The 16,038-nt window shown below is 35.1% G+C and overlaps 2 protein-coding genes across 2 annotated transcripts; both read left to right on the forward strand.

Moving 5' to 3' along the window:
• Window positions 1–5,949: 5,949 nt before the first annotated feature.
• LOC114419649 (CCG-binding protein 1-like) lies at window positions 5,950–7,965 on the forward strand. Its single transcript, XM_028385390.1, has 3 exons — window positions 5,950–6,309; window positions 6,613–6,686; window positions 7,319–7,965. Exons 1-3 carry the CDS (start codon window positions 6,093–6,095, stop codon window positions 7,628–7,630), a joined length of 603 nt encoding a protein of 200 aa, XP_028241191.1. The 5' UTR covers window positions 5,950–6,092; the 3' UTR covers window positions 7,631–7,965.
• Window positions 7,966–9,277: 1,312 nt separating this feature from the next.
• On the forward strand, window positions 9,278–11,583 carry LOC114419650 (pentatricopeptide repeat-containing protein At2g13600-like). Its single transcript, XM_028385391.1, has one exon. It carries the CDS (start codon window positions 9,354–9,356, stop codon window positions 11,538–11,540), a length of 2,187 nt encoding a protein of 728 aa, XP_028241192.1. The 5' UTR covers window positions 9,278–9,353; the 3' UTR covers window positions 11,541–11,583.
• Window positions 11,584–16,038: the final 4,455 nt, after the last annotated feature.

Consider the following 16,038-nt stretch of genomic DNA (forward strand, 5'->3'; position numbering starts at 1 on the left):
GAACATGAACCTTTTACCCACATGAGCTCTTTTATGTTTATTGAATAAAATCATTTTATGTAATTCTGCATTTCCATGTATTTTGTTATATAAATATGTATATCGGGATAGGTGTCACAAAACCAATAAGGTGTAAATGGATCTTTAAGAAGTACAACCCTAATGGATTTATCGATAAGTATAAAGCTAGATTAGTAGCTAAAGGGTTTACTCAGAAACAAAATGTGGATTACTTTGACTCCTTTGTCCCTATGACTAGGATTTCCTCTATTCAAGTGTTGATAGCTTTAGCTTCCAAACATAAGTTGGTGGTTCACCAGATGGATGTAAAGACTGATTTTTTGAATGATGATCAGGAAGAGATCTATATGACTCAACCTAAAGGGTGTGTTATACTTGGTCAAGAGAACAAAGTATGCAAACTCTTAAAACCCCTATATGGACTTAAACAGGCACGTAAACAATGGCATGATAAATTCAACCGTGCTTTGCTTGATGATGGTTTTTCATATAGTGAAGCTGATAAATGTGTTTACACAAGATATGAAAATAGTGATTGTGTGATTATCTTTTGTATGTGGATGATATGTTGATCTTTGGTACTTGTATTGATATAGTCCTTAGGACTAAAGCCTTTCTTTCTTCTAAGTTTGACATGAAAGATAGAGGAGAAGCAAGTGTTATCTTAGGAGTTAGAATTATAAGGAAGGGTGATAGTATCAAACTATCCCAAGGACATTATGTTGAGAAATTTCTTAAGAGGTTTGGTTACCATGACCTTAACCCAGTGAGTACTCGTTATGATGCTAACTCACAGTTGAAGAAAAATAGAGGAAACTTTGTTGACCAAACTTAGTATGCCCAAATTATTAGGAGTCTACTGCATCTAATGAACTTTTCAAGACCAGACACTGCATATGTAGTAGGCAAACTAACTAGATATACTCATAGGCCTAATTAAGACCATTAGGAAGCTCTTGTAAGACTCATGATATACTTGAGAGGTACCATAGAATATGATATTGAGCATAGTGGATTTCCCATTGTACTAGAAGGGTACAATGATGTTAATTGGATCTTTGATTCAGATGAGACAAAATCCACTGGTGGTTATGTGTTCACACTTGGCGGTGGTGCAGTTGTATGGAGATCAACAAACAATCCATAATTGCAAGATTAACAATGGAATCAGAGTTTGTAGCTTTGGAGTTAGTTGGTAATGAGGTTGAGTGGTTGAAAAACTTTTTAGCTTACATTCCTTTGGTTATGAAACCAACTCTGTTAGTGTTAATGCATTGTGAAAACTAATCAGCGAGAGCCATCGCAAGAAACAAAACCTTTAATGGAAAAAACATATACAATTGAGACATAACATGATAAAGCAATAGCTAAAGGATAAAACAATTTTCATTGACTATGTGAAATTATAAGGAAATTTGGTAGACCTTCTAACAGACCCCTAAGGAAGAAACTGATATGCAAAACATCGAGGAGAATGAGACTTAAGCCACTTGAAACAAACATGTGATGGTAACCCAACCTTTGCGATTGGGTTCATATGGGTAAGAACAAGTCAATTGTTAGTTTTGCTAGCACTAAAATTAAATAATTTTAGTGCATTCCTATGGAGTGAGAAAGTACTAGATACACTGCATTAATGAGAGGTTAAGCTTAAAGCTTTTAATGAATTTCATATCCTTTTATGGGTGGTCTTTGATTTGCAACATACACTTGATGAAATCACCTATATGGGAGTCTAGTGGGGCCGCTTGCATGAGATCATGGCAAAATCTCTAGAGCACTCATGAACACTGGGCTCGCGCATGGCCTATTATTGCAAAACTACGATAATGGTAGGAATTGTGGGGGTTTAATGTGATTACTACACCAACTACGCTTAGTGTTAAGTCCTACCAGTTTAGGACTGGTTCATATAGCTTGCTACACCAGGCTTGAAACATTATATCCTAAATGAGAACCTAAAAACTTTCTTTCTTCTCTTTTTATCCTTTTCAAATCCCTTTTCAAAAAAAAAAAAAAGAAATCCTTTTAAAACCTTTTGAAATATGTGGGGGATTGTTGTGTCTTGTGAAGCATTTCAAAAGTTCCAAGTCTCGCATTGAGTAGTTTAGCCTTTCTCAAAGAGTTTATATATTTACATGAGATAAGATGGGTTAAACTAGCTAGCAAGAGGCTTGCACACATGAGATCGGGCTAAGTGGGTTCAATGTAGTGCAAATCATCTGATTTCCCCCACCCCATGCGAGTGCAAAAAATGGACTGCTGGAATCTTTTATGAAATTATTTTTGTGAAATTTTTATCTAGAAACTATTTCAATTTGAAATGTTTATTTGAAAATGTCAAGTTTTAATGTGACAAATTTGGACAGGATGAGATTACAAAAAAAAAAAGTGATTTATGGCCTTAATTATTTTCTTACTATTTTTATTTAAACGTTTTAATTACCATTTATTATCTTTTAATCAGATTTAATTTATGACCATTTTATAATTAAAGCCTTTTAATAGCCATTCATTTCCTTGATTCCTTAACATTTTCGTACTCCTTGATGCTTTGAATTGTGTTTCTTAAAAAAAATTGCAAGCCTTTTCACATATGAGACTTATCATCTTATAGAACATGTTTTACAAAGCACGTGATATAAAGTATAGGCTATAGTTTTGAATAAGCATTCTTTTATCAAAAATCATTTTGAAAAGCAATTTTAACAAAAATCATAATTTAAGGTTAGATATGAATAAAAAAGAAAAACGATAAAATAGAAAATTTTATATTAATTTATTTCAACCATCGAGACTACGTCTAATTTTTGGCAAACCTACTAATTTCTACTAACTTTCACAAAAATACAATTATTCTTCCCTCAAACCACTTCTGGCTTTACCCTAGTTTTACACTAAACTCTTCAAGATAGTCGTGTTAAATATTCCTTACAGCAAAATGACTTATTGCTTCAACAGATCAATCTGATTTGTTTTAAGGTTCGGGTGCACACTAACTATAGCTAAAGTTTTATAGATGAATATATATGCCAATAAAGCTTATAATGGATTTACAAGATATTTTGAGAGCTCGAATTTCTAACTTGGAAAAGTTTACAAGAAGTTTGAATGCTTAAGTACGTTCTCACGGTAAGTTCTCTAATTGCAACACTTCAAATCTTCAACTATTAATAACATTCTTCAAGAAATAAGCGTTATCTTTAAACAACTTTTTTTTCAATTAGCTTCTTTATGTGTTTCTGAAGTATCCATTGTCGCATTAATTTCAACATTTAATGTATATCACCAACTTATCGAAGGATTTTGATAAAACACCTTGCTTATCTTCCTTTATGCACACTCCAAGTCATACCTCATAGGTCAAGTCACTTTTTTGCACTAAAATACATTGCAACTTGCTTTTGACATGTCTTTTTATGGAGTAGGTAGCTTTTTCGGTTGACTCTTTTCTTTTTCTTTGCTCTTCAATAGATCCTAAAAAGAATAAGAATATTCTCTACAATAAAGATCAAATATCAAAACATTAATATTGATCATAAATATGGATGACAAGAATTCTTGTACTCGTAGGTACTCACTTGAACTCGTCCCCCGATTTTAACAAGAAATACCCGTTTTGATCAGGTATGGATATGAGTATGGATATTATTCAACTTTTTAAAACAAGAACATGAATTAATGAATATGTAACTACTCGCCCCATCCCTTGAACGTATACTTTTTTATATTTTTCTTATTTATTTAATCTTTGTATAAGACTCTACATCTTTTTTATTTTTTATTTATTTTTTTGAAAGAAAGAATCATCTTATAACATTTCATTAATAATAAGAGCTTCAATAAAAAACCTGTGGTAACAAAAATGAAATCTAGAAACTCTAACAAGTTACTTGATTTGCTTGTCTTTAAATAAAACGAACTATAACATTTTGAAGTGAGGATAGTACGTTTCTACAAATATTTAGTATGTGACCCAATTCAGGCAGACTGGAGCTATTGTTTGTGAGGTTGTCAACAACATATTTGCAATCCAATTCCATTATAACATGTCGGAGATTCATATCTATTAGCCATGATAAAGTTTAAGCCTCGTAAACAGTTAGAGAACCAACTGTGCAACTCGACTTTGCCTTGATGAAGTAACCATTGCTATCACAAATGCAACATTCATAACTGAAACTAGGAAGATCATTGAACAGTGTAACATCTACATTGCAAGTATAAAAACCTGCACTTGGCCTTTGTCATGCATATAAGCGTGAAGTAGGGACATTGGGAGTTGAATTCGACCTCTCAGATTGAGTGGAGATGAATCCAGTTGGAGACATGTTCCTTGGCAAGTCTATGTGAAATATGAGGGGGTTGAAGGCTTGAAGCCTTATTGTGCACACTTTATCATGTCTTCTATGCCAAGCACACCACACCATAGCTGTTGTAGCAGTATGAAAATAGCATCGAGAAAGTCTTGTTCATCAATGATCTATGATTGGATTTTGGGCCAAATTACGTTTCTAATTATTATATTTTTAAGGTTTATTAAATTTATTGTGTGTTTGATTGAGAGAATGGAAACAAACAAGATGGAGATAAGAAAGAAATATTTGAATTAAAATAAAACATAGAGTTCAGTGGGTGTAACTCAATTAATAATACATATTGAGTTTGTAGGAAAAGACTTAAATTTAATTTCCATAAAATATATTCTTAGAAAATAGAGATGAACTTGTAAGTGTGATTAAGTCCTAATTCGATAATTAATTTTATAACTGATCTAAAGAATTTAAGCTTCTGAAAATATTTCGAGATCTTACCGAAAAATTATAAATTCTAATTATGATAGTTGAAAAAAAAAATAATGTAAAATATATCACATTCATCTTACTTTTATTTTATTTCTCTTTTTCCTTCCATTAAACACACTGATATTTAAAATTAGACATGAAAATACGTATAAATACATTGTTATAAAATAGTAACCATTTTATTTTTGGTGGAGGAGACACAAATGACCAATGAGGATGGTATACTTGACAAAAATATATTTATACTATTTTAAAATATTAATTAAAAGAGAGAAGATACCACGGGCAAGACGGGAAAATATCTAAACCACCGGAAAAATATCCCGCGCATAGCATGAGAATTGGTGGTATTTCACTATTTCTATTTTCTACACTCTGAAACCGCGGCAATCGCATGGTCGTATTCGTATTACCACTTATTTTCTGTACAAGACAAACTTTATCACATCTTCATAACCCACTAGGCTCCAGTCAATTCAACCACGTAGGATTAATCCCACAATAAAGTGCACCCAATGGCATAGACCCACTTTACCAAAAAGCGTATGCACCAATCAGCGCTAAATATCTTTCTCCAATTGAATTACCATCTTCTTCCTACTTCTATTTTTTTAGTCTAGTATTAATAAATTGTATCACAATTAATTTTTAAACTCAATATTTTTCTGTTTATTCAAGAGACTTCAGCTTGTAGCGTTACAAAAAAAAATCCCTGTATCACATCGCACGATATTATTAATTATATAATAAATTTAATGGTCTAAAATAATTTTAAATTATAATTTAATTATAAATTATAATTAATATAATTTTTAATGTAATTATTATAAAAATCATAATTGATATGAGTTATGATAAAATAATGGTATTTACAGTGCCCATGCATGACCTATTTTTTCTTATAAAATTTATATTTTCTTTATTTTTCTGCTAAATAAAATAGTATTTTTAGACATTAAAACTAGAGCAATATTTTAGAATAAGTTAGTTTGTTATTTATATTTTTTTTTGTAAAACACAACAAACACGGATAATCTTCTTAATCAATCTTACGGATATATCATACATTTATAAAACAAGAAAATAAATCTAGAACAACATCATCCTTATCCAATTCAAGAAACTCCTTATTTAATGACATCTTGTCTCTCGGATCATTCTTCAGTACCTTATCGTTAATAATAGCACGCACTCTTTTCATTCTTTCTCTGTTCTCATTTCATCTTCTACACGCGTTTCTAATCATTATTAGACTCGATCTCAACGATGAAGGCAACACTGCTTTGTCCTTGTTCTTCTGCTCCTCTGATTCTCGACACGCATAGCAACCGAACCTCGGCAACGAGACACGCTTCCACCGTTGTTTGTTGTTCGTCGAGGAATCAACCCTACATCCCGAAGCTCGAGCCTTTTAGCCGAACCAAATTTGAAAGGGCCGTTAAGGACCCTCCTTTGATCGAAAAATCCGAGAGAGAGATCTTAGGTACATCCTTTTCTTTTCTTTTTTTCTTCCAAATTTCTCAACTTTATAACGAATTCAAAGACCCCTTTTGGGTAATTTTATTTGGGGTATCGATTCAGTTTATTAACTCCTTTTGATGTGTGTTTTTCTGTTGCTTTTCCTACGAACGGTTAAATCTGATTTCAGTTTAACGTATTGGATTTATTTTCAGAAGCTATAGTTACAATTTCCACATTCAAAACGTGACTCTTCCATTCTTATCATGATCTGTTGTTGAATGCTATGAATTGATAATTTGTGGTGTGTTCTAAATAAATTTTGCAGATTATTGTTCAACGCTTGAAGGAGACCAATCCTATAGCTGCTGGCAGGCTTATTTTGAGCTGAAAGATCTTGAAGTATGTTCTTATTTCTATAGCTTCTGGTGTTATATATTGATCTCCTTTCCTTGTTTGTTTTGTGATAAACTGTGATGCAATTTAGTGTGTTTTTATGTGTGTTTGCTTTTATTTATTTTTTTTAATAAATTTGTTTCTCTTTTAAAATTGTCAAAGAATGAAAGTTAAAAGTGAAAGTTTATGCAACTTCCTTCCTTCTCCACCTATGTGAAATTTGAAAAAAACTGTATATGATTTTTTTTATTATTTGAAAAAAAAGGAGAGAAAAATTATTTTTAGAAACAGAATGTATTTATTTTTAATTTAAACTTCAAAATTTTCTCCACTCTTTCATTTTCTATTAATATTTCAAACAGTTTAAATGAGTACAAACTTGGAAAAACCTTAAAGTTGTAGCCCAGAAAAACAATGAAAAGATGTCCAATGAGAAGTCGAAGTATGTTAGTATATCTGCAATGAAAAGATTTAATATACTTATTTTCCAAAAAGAAAAAAAAATTCAAAACAATTGGAATTTTTTTGGAGATTGGATGCAGTTTGATATGTTCAATATCAACTATCAGTGATATTCATTGTTGTATTTGGACCTTAAATTCAATACCAAATCTGTTCTTACCCCTAATGTTTTACAGAAAGAGTCCCCAAAAGCAGACATAGAGAGGCTGATTCTGGAGACTGGTGGTGTAAAATCCCTAATAGGATGCTTGCATGGGATTTCAATCATGCACAAACTTAAGAAGGGTGACATGAATCTGAGCAAGGATGTAAAATCAGAAGAAGGTGAGAGACTGTGTCCCATACCTGATGGATTGCCAAAATCTGCTGATGAACTGAGGGAAGAGGAGCAAGCAAGAATGCCTGATTCACCATACACTAAGCTTCTTAGAACCATGGGCAGGCACCCTGCATGGTATTCTCCTGCCCCTGACCATGAAACAGATTGATGAATGATGATCACCATACATACTAAGCTCAAAGGGAATATTCCCTTTGAGGGCACAAGTAATAACATAGTGGAGTAGCTATAATACCCCCATGTGAATGGAATGGGTGTAAATCTTTGGCTTTTTTTCTACAAATGTAATTATTTTGCATTACTCATAATGTCATATATGTTTCAAGGAGTGGTAGGTTAAATTGGGGGACATCATACTTTCATTAATGTGAATGAAATGTATGCTTTTTTTTTTGCACCTTACAAGGACAATTGCGTTTCATGTTTTTAATGTACTGTATGGTTTAGGAACTCGAGTTAGATCAATGATTAGATGCTTTTGAATATTTTTTGCAAAGCAAGAAATCACGTCAAATTGGATAAAAATTATTAAAGTTAGACCTACTGCTTTTATATAAACTGAAGTAATCGCATTCTAAATGTGGGATCAAACACGTTATAAGTAAAAAAGAAATTGAAATTTGTTTTTCATTAAAGGTATGGTGTGGGTACTAGTTATGATTTTTAAATGTGTTTGGTTTTTTTAATTAGTTTTTTGAAGAAGTATAATTCAAGTATTTATGCCAGTATGTGTCACTTGAGCTCAATGATGTAAGTTTTGGAAAATGGGTATTAGGCAAATGGCAAAGGATTACAATTTTCCTCAATGGCTTAGAGGAATGAGGGCACTAGGAAGGGGAAATGAGAAGAGAAATGGGACGGAGTTTATAATGGAGACACGTTAAAAAAGATATATGAATTATTTCACAACTTATACTGATATATATCTTTTTGTTACAGAATCTGTAAAAAAAACTTTTTTGAAACAGAGCTTATGCTAAATAAACACAATTAAGGGAGTAAATAAAATGTATTTCAATTAAGTAAACGATTAGAACAACAAAGTTTATATGTATGTGCTAAGGGAGGCCGGAATTATTATCCTTTTAACCGTGGAGGAGTGCTAGTAATATATTTCCTAACATATTTTTCTAAATATACTCGGTTGTTGGTTGAAATTCTTGTAAGAGGTGAAGGTAAGTAAAAGATGACATGATCATGATCAAACTTTTTAAGTCTAGAAAAATAATTTTATAATTCTCTTAAAATTTAATAGAATACTATAAAATGATGCATGGACACTTAAAAAATAAGTGATCCTTCATGTATGTATATACTTATTCAAAAAAAGAAGAAAAATAAGTGTAGGTATAAAAAAATGATATTAAAAAAGAATGATAAAGAGAAATATTAAATGTTAACGAAGTGCTTGTAATATTAAGATGTACATATAAAAAAAATAAAAAGAAATATTAAATGTTAGCGAAGTGCTTGTAATGTTAAGATGTACATATATAATTATTTAAAATTATTTTTTTCATATATTATCATTTTACTCAATATAATTATATATTTTTTATTTACAAAAAATGTTGGATATACAATTTTAGATTATTATTCAATTTGTCAATTTGTTAATTTTATAATAATGATCTTAAAAATTACATCAAAATTAATTTTTAATTAGTAATTTACAAGTAAATAGAAATTAAAACTCTTTTTATTGAATCCACTAAAATAACATTTGGGTATCCACAGTTCAACACGATTGCCTTATTATGTTGTATAATTTTTTGTTAAAAGTTTATAATAAATAATTCACAATTTGTTTCCTTAGTTCACTTGACGCAGTTGCACCTGGAATACCATGTTTCGTTTTCCACTTCTGCACAATGTCTCTGTTTCTCCGGCTCTGCTTTGTGGGCACCTGGAAGCGCAACCGTTGGAAACGGAATGAAAGATTCCGACTTTTCACGACCCATTTGCAAACTACGGAGCCCCATGTCGGTAACGTGATCTCCACCAACATTTCCATCGCCCAACGCTTCAAAATGGGTAAACTCGAAGAAGCCCGCCACCTGTTCGATCAAATGCCGAACCGAACAGTTTCCTCCTGGAACACCATGATTTCCGGATACTCCCTATTGGGGAGGTACCCTGAGGCATTGACCCTTGTTTCCTTCATGCACCGCTCTTGTGTTGCGCTCAATGAGGTTTCTTTCTCTGCGGTGTTGAGCGCGTGTGCGCGCTCAGGGTCCTTCCTTCTTGGAAAGCAAGTTCATTCCCTGCTTTTGAAATCTGGCTATGAGAGGTTTGGCCTCGTGGGGAGTGCTTTGTTGTATTTTTGTGTGCATTGCTGTGGAATCAGAGAAGCTGAGGTGGTTTTTGAGGAGCTGCGTGATGGGAACCAAGTGTTGTGGAGTTTGATGCTTGCAGGTTATGTGAAGCAAGACATGATGGATGATGCTATGGACATGTTTGAGAAAATGCCGGTCCGGGATGTTGTGGCTTGGACTACGTTGATCTCGGGGTATGCTAAAAGGGAAGATGGGTGTGAGAGGGCTTTGGATTTGTTTGGGTGCATGAGGAGGAGTTCTGAGGTGTTGCCTAATGAGTTCACTTTGGATTGTGTTGTGAGGGTTTGTGCTAGACTTGGGGTTCTGCGTGCAGGGAAGGTTGTTCACGGGCTTTGCATTAAGGGTGGGCTTGATTTTGATAACTCAATTGGCGGTGCGGTTACTGAGTTTTATTGTGGTTGTGAAGCCATAGATGATGCCAAGAGAGTTTATGAGAGCATGGGAGGACAAGCCAGTTTGAATGTTGCCAACTCACTGATTGGGGGCCTTGTCTCAAAAGGAAGGATTGAAGAAGCCGAGCTTGTCTTTTATGAATTGAGAGAGACAAATCCTGTTTCATATAATTTGATGATTAAAGGTTATGCCATGAGTGGTCAGTTTGAAAAATCAAAAAGGTTATTTGAGAAAATGAGTCCCGAGAATTTAACTTCATTAAATACCATGATTTCTGTGTATTCCAAAAATGGTGAACTTGATGAAGCTGTGAAGCTTTTTGACAAAACCAAGGGTGAAAGAAACTATGTCTCATGGAACTCAATGATGTCGGGTTATATTATTAATGGTAAGTACAAGGAGGCCCTGAATTTATATGTGGCTATGCGCAGATTGTCAGTTGACTATAGCAGATCAACATTCTCTGTCCTATTTCGTGCTTGCTCTTGTCTTTGTTCTTTTCGACAAGGACAGTTACTCCATGCTCACTTAATCAAAACGCCATTCCAAGTAAATGTTTATGTTGGGACTGCTCTTGTAGACTTCTATTCCAAATGTGGTCACTTGGCCGAAGCTCAAAGGTCATTTATTAGCATTTTTTCGCCCAATGTAGCAGCATGGACAGCTCTTATAAATGGGTATGCGTATCATGGACTGGGATCTGAGGCAATTTTACTCTTTCGCTCAATGTTACATCAAGGCATTGTTCCGAATGCAGCTACTTTTGTTGGTGTTCTCTCTGCCTGTAACCACGCCGGTCTAGTTTGTGAAGGTTTGAGAATTTTCCACTCAATGCAAAGATGCTATGGGGTAACCCCAACAATAGAACATTACACATGTGTGGTGGATCTTCTTGGTCGGTCAGGCCATCTAAAAGAAGCTGAAGAGTTTATCATAAAAATGCCTATTGAAGCAGATGGGATAATATGGGGAGCTTTGCTTAATGCTTCTTGGTTCTGGAAGGACATGGAAGTGGGGGAGAGAGCTGCTGAGAAGTTGTTCAGCTTGGATCCCAATCCAATTTTTGCTTTTGTTGTTCTGTCCAACATGTATGCCATACTAGGTAGATGGGGGCAGAAGACAAAACTTAGGAAGAGATTGCAGAGTTTGGAATTAAGAAAAGATCCAGGGTGCAGCTGGATAGAATTGAACAACAAGATTCATCTGTTCTCTGTAGAAGATAAAACCCATCTTTATTCTGATGTTATTTATGCAACTGTAGAGCATATAACAGCTACCATTAACTCTATTATACCCTCCAATTATCTCTATAGCAGCCATGGAGAATAACATTTCTGATGCAACCTACGCTTTATGATCTTATTTTTCTTTATGATGTGGCCATTGATTAACCTAAATATTTCTGGGCAAACACAAACTGTCCCGAAAAGCTTACATTTTGTATTGCCTTACAGAACTAGTTCCTGTGTAGAATCTCTAGACATGTTACTCATCTATAAGAAAATAGACGAATGAAAATATTGCATCACGTGAAAAAAAAATATTTGTTACTGATGAGAAAGGGCGTCGAGGGTCATTTATTAAAAATTAACAAAAAAAGAGCCAATGTAGTTGGGCATACATTATAGACTCGATATCATAGACATAGGATGTGTCAAAAGCACATGTTATTATTAGCCTTTTAAGTTAAATTTTTTTTGTCTTTTAAAATGTTTTTATTAAACTAAGTTGGTCTTTTCATTAGTTTATCAAACTATTTAGTATACTATATAAGTAATATAACCCTTATCAAAGGAAAATCAATTTGTGAGAGATGTTAATAGGAATCTAGGCTCAAACGACACTGCAAGCGACAGAGAGCTGACCACGGATGGGCTAGGTGGTATTGTTTCTAAGCCCAAATGTTCCACAAAGAAGCCTCAAGGATGGGATGATTACATACATTAGAATTCAGGCTAATTTGCTTACGTCATATTAGTAGATAGAGCTAGCATATTCTGAGTGCTCTGTGCACCAATCATTTGGATTAGTTTGTTATCTGATTCCCTATTCTGTTACGTTTTTGTTAAGCACATCTCTCTCTATAGAGCTTTGTATGGCAGTGATGGAAAAATAAGAAAGTTAATATTGCCAAATTATCTCTCTCTTTACTTCTTTATGAGGTATCATTTCTGGCCTCAAATGCAAGAATAATCATTCTTTGTTTACAGTCCCCTATCCTCATCGTTTGGCGCTTCCATTGACTTTGTCATGACTGACACATGAGCCACAACCCAGACACAGGTTCTTACATGTTTGGAACACGTTGTATCTAGATTTACCTCTGTCCCAATAGATATCGCTCATCACCAGAGCTCCTTCCATTCCAAAATTGATGAGGTTCTTCATCGTCTAGTTACTCTTGAAACCAAATCTGAGACAAACGACACTTTGTTCGTTGCCTCTTCTCCCCGTTTCTTTGGTCCTAAACACCATATGAAGCTTGATGTTCCTTGTTTCGACAACATGGATGTCACAAGTTGGATCTTCAAAATTTCCCAGTTCTTCGACTACCACACTACTTCGGAAGAGGAATGCCTGCAAATAGCGTCATTCTACCTTGATGGTCCAACGTTAAGCCGATATCAATGGATGTTCCAAAATGAGTAGATCTCTTCTTGGCACGATTTTCTTGAAGCCCTCAAATCACGTTTTGCGTTGTCGTTTTACGACGACCCCAAAGGCACCTTATTCAAGCTCACTCAACAAAGGTCCATGAATTCATATCTCACAGAGTTCAAGAGCCTCGCAAACCATATCATCGACCTTCTCCATACTTTTCTCCTCAGTTGTTTCATCTCAGGGTCATCCCTCGAGATTTGTCGGGAGGTTCAAGCGTTACAACCCTTCACCCGAATTCACGCCATCGTGTTGGCCAAGCTATAAGACGATAAGCTTGCTCACTCTTGCCAATCCATCCGTCACCATCCTCCTCCGAGCCCTTTGAATGTTACCCCTCTCTTCATTGTGCCTCCCTCGCCTATGTCATTGCTTCTTGCACCAACCAAGTCGATTTTCAAACATCATACTTCGAAGGCTGCGTACAACATCCCTCCCCCATACCTTCGCATAGCGAAGAGCCTCTGGGCAATGGGGTACGAAAATACTTCGAAGGAGTTGGCATCTCGACGGGAGAAGGGCTTATGTTACAATTGCGACAACCAGTAGAGACCCCAACATAGATGTAAGTCTAAGTTCTTCCTCATTATCTCCGATGATGATGTGTTGGAGCCATCCCCTTATATTTCGACCCTTGATGTTGACCCAACAACCATCGATCCAAGCGATTCAGGTGATTCCCTTTTGGCCCAAATTAGCTTTAATGCCCTTTTGGGCCAATTAGCTTTGAAGACTTTGTAGGTTCTGGGTACGATTCATGGCCACAACATTGTGGTGCTAATTGATAGTGGGAGTACCCATAATTTTATTTAGGATTGCATGCTCTGTTCTCTTAATCTTAAGGTCCAACCCACAATGCCTCTTTCTGTTACGGTGGGAGATGGGAATGAGTTTTCTTGTTCCAGTGTTTGCAAGAATGTTCCAGTGGTGATCCAATCTCAAATTTTCCATGTTGATTTGTTTGCCATGTCCATTGTTGGTGCAAATCTTATTTTTGGTGTGGAATGACTTAAGACATTGAGCCCAATTGTGACAGACTATTCCTTATTGACTATGGGGTTTATGAAGGATTCTAAATTAATAGAATTAAAGGGTTGTTCCTCATCAGGCCCAACTAAGCTCAACCACATCCAAGTTCATTGTTTGGTCTCAACCAATAAGGTCATTGCTTATTTTCATCTTCAAGTGACCCTTACAGACTCCCACTCTGCGCTGCCTCCCACCACTGATTCATCACCATCATTCCAAGTCTTCCTCACTAAATATCCTTCCCTTTTTCAGTCTTCCACCACGATTCCTTCCTCTTGCCCTACGGACCATGCCATTCACTTACTCCCTGATTCAGCTTCGATGAATGTTTTCCCCTATCAGTATCCATCTTTCCAGAAATAAGAAATTAAGTGTCAAGTGAAGGATCTTCTTTGCCAAGTGTTGATTCAACCAAGTCAAAGGCCCTTCTCTTATATGGTTCTTTTGGTACAAAATATGGCACTTCTGTGAGGACTTTCGTGGGTTGAACACCATTATTGTCAAGGATAAATTTCTTATCCAAACCATCGATAAATTGTTGGATGATTTAGGTAGCGTTGGCTGGTTCTCCAAGCTTGATTTGGCCCAAGGCTTTCATCATATACGCATGATTTTGGAGGACATTCCCAAAATGGTGTTTTGCACTCACTAGGGTCACCATGAGTATCGTGTGATGCCTTTCATCCTATGCAACACCCCTTTGACCTTGCGTGCCACCATGAACGACCTCTTCATATCATACCTTCGTCGTTTTGTCCTCATCTTCTTTGATGACATCCTTATTTTTACTCAACACTTAAAGCTTGTCATTTAAGCTCTTTAGAATGGTGTTTTTCATCTTAAATAGTCTAAGTGTGAATTTGGCCAAGGCCGAATTGAGTATCTCAGCCATATTGTCTCAGTTGTTGGAGTCGAGCTTGTCTCAACCAAAATTCAGGTTATGCTAGCTTGGCCTACACCTACTTCCCTTAAGTCTTTGTAGGATTTTCTTGGACTAACAGGTTTTCATCGCAAGTTCATCAGGGATTACTCTTGCATTACAACATCATTGACAACTCTACTTTGTGAAGATGCTTTTGTGTGGGGCATGGATGCCCAACTGGCTTTTGAACACCTCAAGTATGCTATGACCTAGGCACTAGTGCTTGCACTTCTAAATTCCATTTCCCATTTTATCTTAGAGACAGATGCCTCTGGTTCTAGCATGGGAGTAGTATTGATTTAGGGTCGTCATCCTATTGTTTTCTTTAGCAAACAATTTTGTCCTAAGCTCCAATGTTAAACCACTTATATTCACGAGTTGTAGCTATCACATTAGTTGTTAAACACTGGAACCAATACCTTTTGGGTCACCGATTTGTCATCCTCACTTATCACTGCAACTTAAATGAGCTTATGTCTCAATCAATCCAGACCTCAGAACAAAATGTGTATTCAACCAAACTCCACGGCTACGATTTCACTATTCAATACAAATTCGGCAAGTAGATGCTTTATCGCATGTCTATGATCCACCCAAAGCAACTTAAGCCTCGTGGATCCTCACTATTCCTTGTGACACCATCTACCCCAACATGTATATAAATGGGAAAAACATATAAAACACAAAATATAGTTAAATCAATTTTATTCAATAAAATTGTAAGTAAATCCATGTGGGTAAAAGGTCCAAATTCGCTTCATTGTTACCAAATAAAACTTTTCAAAAATATTTTCAGCTCAAAACAAGGTCCTTCAAGTTTACAAAAGAACTAAAGTTAAGCAACAAAAATAAAATAAAGTGAAATAACATGTTGTAACATCATGCAATTAAAATAGAAATTTATGCCCCAATGTCACATCCTAGCATAACATTGTGTCTCAGAGTCCTCTAGCATGAGGTTCCTTAAAACAATTCACCTAGTCATCTGCTCCCACGAACACAAGGATCGAGATCATCATAGGATCCAAATGTTAGACAAGTGGCCTCAGATATCTTAAGAAGGAGGGGTTGAATTAAGATATTACAAACTATTTCCCCTTTTAAAAATTTTACTCTTCTTTAATGAAAGTTTCAATGCACCCTTATTATGAATTATTATAAGACAATTCAAACTAAACTTCCTTAATGCAAAAGATAAATAACAATAAATAAAGAAGT

The sequence above is a fragment of the Glycine soja genome, chromosome 7, assembly GCF_004193775.1.
Source record: "Glycine soja cultivar W05 chromosome 7, ASM419377v2, whole genome shotgun sequence".
Taxonomy (NCBI): Eukaryota; Viridiplantae; Streptophyta; class Magnoliopsida; order Fabales; family Fabaceae; genus Glycine; species Glycine soja.

Coding starts and splice junctions, on each gene's coding strand:
- LOC114419649 (XM_028385390.1), top strand. CDS start 6,093: ATGAAGGCAACACTGCTTTGTCCTTGTTCTTCTGCTCCTCTGATTCTC. Junction 6,310..6,612: donor ATCCGAGAGAGAGATCTTAG/GTACATCCTTTT, acceptor TAAATTTTGCAG/ATTATTGTTCAACGCTTGAA. Junction 6,687..7,318: donor TTGAGCTGAAAGATCTTGAA/GTATGTTCTTAT, acceptor AATGTTTTACAG/AAAGAGTCCCCAAAAGCAGA.
- LOC114419650 (XM_028385391.1), top strand. CDS start 9,354: ATGTCTCTGTTTCTCCGGCTCTGCTTTGTGGGCACCTGGAAGCGCAAC.